The sequence below is a fragment of the Garra rufa genome, chromosome 16 (genome assembly GCF_049309525.1).
Source record: "Garra rufa chromosome 16, GarRuf1.0, whole genome shotgun sequence".
NCBI lineage: Eukaryota > Metazoa > Chordata > Actinopteri > Cypriniformes > Cyprinidae > Garra > Garra rufa.
The window spans coordinates 45,328,201-45,331,929 of record NC_133376.1 but is presented as its reverse complement, the minus strand read 5'-3'; the positions used below and the strand labels follow the sequence as shown (position 1 = coordinate 45,331,929).

The 3,729-nt window shown below is 39.2% G+C and overlaps 1 protein-coding gene across 1 annotated transcript; it reads left to right on the top strand.

Moving 5' to 3' along the window:
• Window positions 1–247: 247 nt before the first annotated feature.
• Window positions 248–2,584, top strand: LOC141288681 (proheparin-binding EGF-like growth factor). Its single transcript, XM_073820846.1, has 6 exons — window positions 248–440; window positions 1,005–1,211; window positions 1,306–1,510; window positions 1,597–1,752; window positions 1,843–1,934; window positions 2,028–2,584. The coding sequence occupies exons 1-5, from the start codon at window positions 398–400 to the stop codon at window positions 1,913–1,915; spliced, it is 684 nt and encodes a 227-aa protein (XP_073676947.1). The 5' UTR covers window positions 248–397; the 3' UTR covers window positions 1,916–1,934; window positions 2,028–2,584.
• The last annotated feature ends 1,145 nt before the right edge of the window (window positions 2,585–3,729 follow it).

Sequence of the window (3,729 nt, the reverse complement as noted above, 5' to 3'; positions counted from 1 at the left end):
CAGAAAGTCATGCATTTTTAATTGTTTACAAAGTAGGCCAGATGATCACAGGTGGGTGTAGATTTTTAGCACAGTAGGAGGGTTAAAACTTCTGAAAAAAAAAAGAAGAAAGAGGTGTAGACCAATAAAACAGCTAATAAAGCATCATCAAAGGATTTTGTCTTGATACACAATCTGTTACAGCTCTATGGTGGGCGGGGCCACAGTCATATTTAAATGGCTGTCACTGAGATGCGGCTGATTTTTTAACCTTGACGCACAGAAGAACTTGACGCTCACAGTGACAAAGTAAGACGCGAAGACGCGAAGCAACAGCCTACGGTCGCTTTAAAGGAATTAACAGAGCGGGAAGGATTTTATTTTCAACAGCTAAATCTACATTACCAGAAGGGAAAATATGAAGTTTTTAAGTATTTTGCGCCTTTTCGTCTTTACCATCGGTGAGTATAACTGACACACAGCGGCTTGTTGCTAAAGGGTGTCGCGTTACAACCTTGTGCTAGTTACATAAGTATAAAATATTAAGTTTTTCTTCTGCTAAAAAGCTTTTTGTACTAATAGATTTTATACTAAAATTTTCTTTTAATCATTCAAAATTTAGGATTTGCCAGCGAGTCTATTAAAGGGTCAACAATGTCATTCAGTCACTCTGTTTTAAGAATATTCTGGGATCTATTTATTTTTGTCTCATGCCTTCATTCGTTAGCTCAGTGTCTGTGCATGCAGGATTTTTGTAAATGAGTCCCCTCAGCACCCTCTAGGGGTTTTAGGTAAAGCACGCATCTATTATTAGTTTTAAAACATGCTTATTTGCATGTAAGGTTCGAGATATAATAAACTTGATTGTTTTTATTCTAGTTAAGAGGGAACATACTTGGCTCTATGCAGTACTAAAAAAGAAAAAAGATTTAAAAAGTACATAATTTACACTGTAGTCAACATTCCAGTCCATAACCATATACTAATGAAGTTTTAATGGCTCTTCACTGTGTTTTCCCATTCAGTGGCTGTGACATCTGTGAGCGGTGCGTCTATAGAGCGGTTCGAGAGTGAGAGGCCTGCACAGACGGCTGTGATTGATCTATTGGAGGCATTGAATGAGAAGAGATCTACTGTGGACAACAAGCAAGTGGAATTAGAGGAGGAAGACGAGTATTACTATGATGACGAAGAGGAGGATGAGTTTTCAGGGGATTACGAAGTGCCATTAGGTAATTAACAACTACTGATTTGTCAGAGTTTGTGCTGTAGTTTTAATTTTAGTATGAATAACCGAATATCTAATCTTTTCTTACACCAAAACAGTTGCGTTTTCAAGCAAACCCAAAGACCCGAGTGCGGTTTTGAATGCGGAGAAACTTGAAGGCGCGAAGAGGACGGGGCTCGGAAGGAAGAAGGGAAAAGGAAAGGGAAAAGGCAAGAAAAGGAATCCATGTCTAAAAAAGTACAAAGACTTCTGTATCCACGGAACCTGCCAGTATCTCCGGGACTTAAAGGGGCCCTCATGCATGTAAGCACTTCCGTTAAACCTCTCTCCTGTTATTTTTGTTGTAAAAATAGAAAATGGAAAATCAATGGCTGTTTTTCTTTTTGCAGATGTGACCAGGGTTACTCAGGAGAGCGGTGTCACCTTTTCTCCCTGGAGGTGAAGAAGAATGAGGGAGCGTATAACCGCACAACAGCGCTTGCTGTGGTGGCTGTGGTTCTCTCTTCATTATGTCTCACCATCATTGGACTACTTCTGGCACTCAGGTTTGTGTTTAACCTTTTCCATTCATTTTTATAAGCAATTAGATTAGAAGTAGTCTGCAGTCAATCACAATCAATCTTTTCAATCATTAGGTTTCACAAGCAAGGTGCATATAATGTGGAAAATGAGGAGAAGGTTAAACTGGGAGCCTCCCCGCATCACTAAAACGAGACGGGAGAGAACGGTGAGTGAGGTCATCCGTTCGTACAAGCTGTATAAAATCATCCAGCGTGATTTGACTCAGTCGCCTGACATCTGGGTTTTTGTTTTATTTCAGGGCAACCGTGTGGAAATTCTACCTCAAAATGAAGTGGCAAAGTTGAATGTTGTGAGGAGCAGCGGGTACAGCGTGCTGGAGAAAGGAGGGTAGAGTGACAGCGTTTGTTTGGCAGGAGTCCTGGCGCCTCCGTGAAGGGCCTGACTCACGAATGACTCGCTAAAATGCTTCGCAGGAGAGCTCAAAACCTGCCACGAACTGGAACTCTGACGGACAGACTCGATCGAGCTGTTCGATACAGAAAGAGAAGGAACTCTTCGGGGTTGGGAATGTAGTGTTGAGTTTTAGAGGCGAGGCTTTTTCTAGTATGGAAGAAGCTTTGCCTGAAATAAGTATTCTTACAAATAAGCATTTTTGTTCACGTCTTGTGCACTGTGTATTTAATCGTTGCTGGCTATGCTTTAATTTATTTATTTATGTATATATATATCTATCTATTAATATTTATTTGGATTTAGACCAACCTTGTCCAGACCTAATGCACTGGCAACGTATTTGAAAGTCTCTGTGTTTGTATGTCTATGTAATATTTTATTTATTAAAAGAAGCAGTAGTAATCCGTGTCTATTCAGTGAGTACTGAACAATGATAGACTGAAATCAAAATAATATGCGTTTGCGATTTTGATATTTCTGATGCATTTAATGAAGAGAATCTTTTTGATTTATTATTTGTATTTTGATTTTGTTCTGGACAGTGTTAGAATGTATATTTCAGCAAACGTTATAAAAAGTCATATTTCAAGCTTTTACCTGATTCTTTTTTTAGGAGAGAAAATCTTTTTTTTTGGCCAGTAAAACGCTTGCGCTGTTATTGAACAGTGTGCAAATTAAGAAATGTGAATTATTCGTTTATTTTCTGCTCTATAAGACAGAAGTTGTTTGATCATTCTCTCATTGTATGTATAGAGTATTTTTTTGAAATGCTCAGACAAGAATTCAAAGCAAATAATAAAACCTCTTTATATAAAAGACCAAGTTATTGTAATTTCTTTAGAGAATTGTATGCACCGCATTTTCCCAAGGAGGAAGATTCCAGTGTGATGCAATGACTCATTTCCTCATGAGAGAATTCAAGACCGGTTTCCCATTTTTAAGGATATTTTGAGGGACGCAAATACTGTAATGTCTACGTTTTGGCTTAAAAAGACATTTTTGTCTAGTCTGCCTCCTGCTTTCATGTGACGCGCACCTGTATCCTGAGCATGTGATCTACATTGTGGCCATTTTACTCTGACAATAAACATTCTTTCACAAACACGCCCATCAAATGCAACTTCTCACCTTGCGTTATCTGCTTGCATCATCGTGAAATTGCACTTCCTTGACAGAAAATTGCAATACTTGAGCGTTGGTCACACCTTCAGCATTTTATACTGCCTGTCTGCAATTGCTTCTCCTAATCTATAAAAACTGGATCCGTGACTGACTTCAAAAAGAGGAAACCGCACCACAGAGCTCATTTCCTTTTGCATGTTTGAAGTCGGTCTCAGATCTTTTGTTGGTTTCTTAACCTTTGACCCTCACTGTTTTAAACCGACGTTTGAACGTCGGTGGTAAACCACCTCCGCAAAACGCATTAACAAGCTCAGCTTGTTCCTCACAGTGCCTGTCTGCTTGAAGGAATGACTCATGCTGTTTGTTTGTAAAGCTCCCGTTGGGCAACATCGTTCATACCGATCCCGAACTTTATCACTATTTGT

Coding starts and splice junctions, on each gene's coding strand:
- LOC141288681 (XM_073820846.1), top strand. CDS start 398: ATGAAGTTTTTAAGTATTTTGCGCCTTTTCGTCTTTACCATCG. Junction 1,212..1,305: donor GGATTACGAAGTGCCATTAG/GTAATTAACAAC, acceptor ACACCAAAACAG/TTGCGTTTTCAAGCAAACCC. Junction 1,511..1,596: donor TTAAAGGGGCCCTCATGCAT/GTAAGCACTTCC, acceptor TTCTTTTTGCAG/ATGTGACCAGGGTTACTCAG.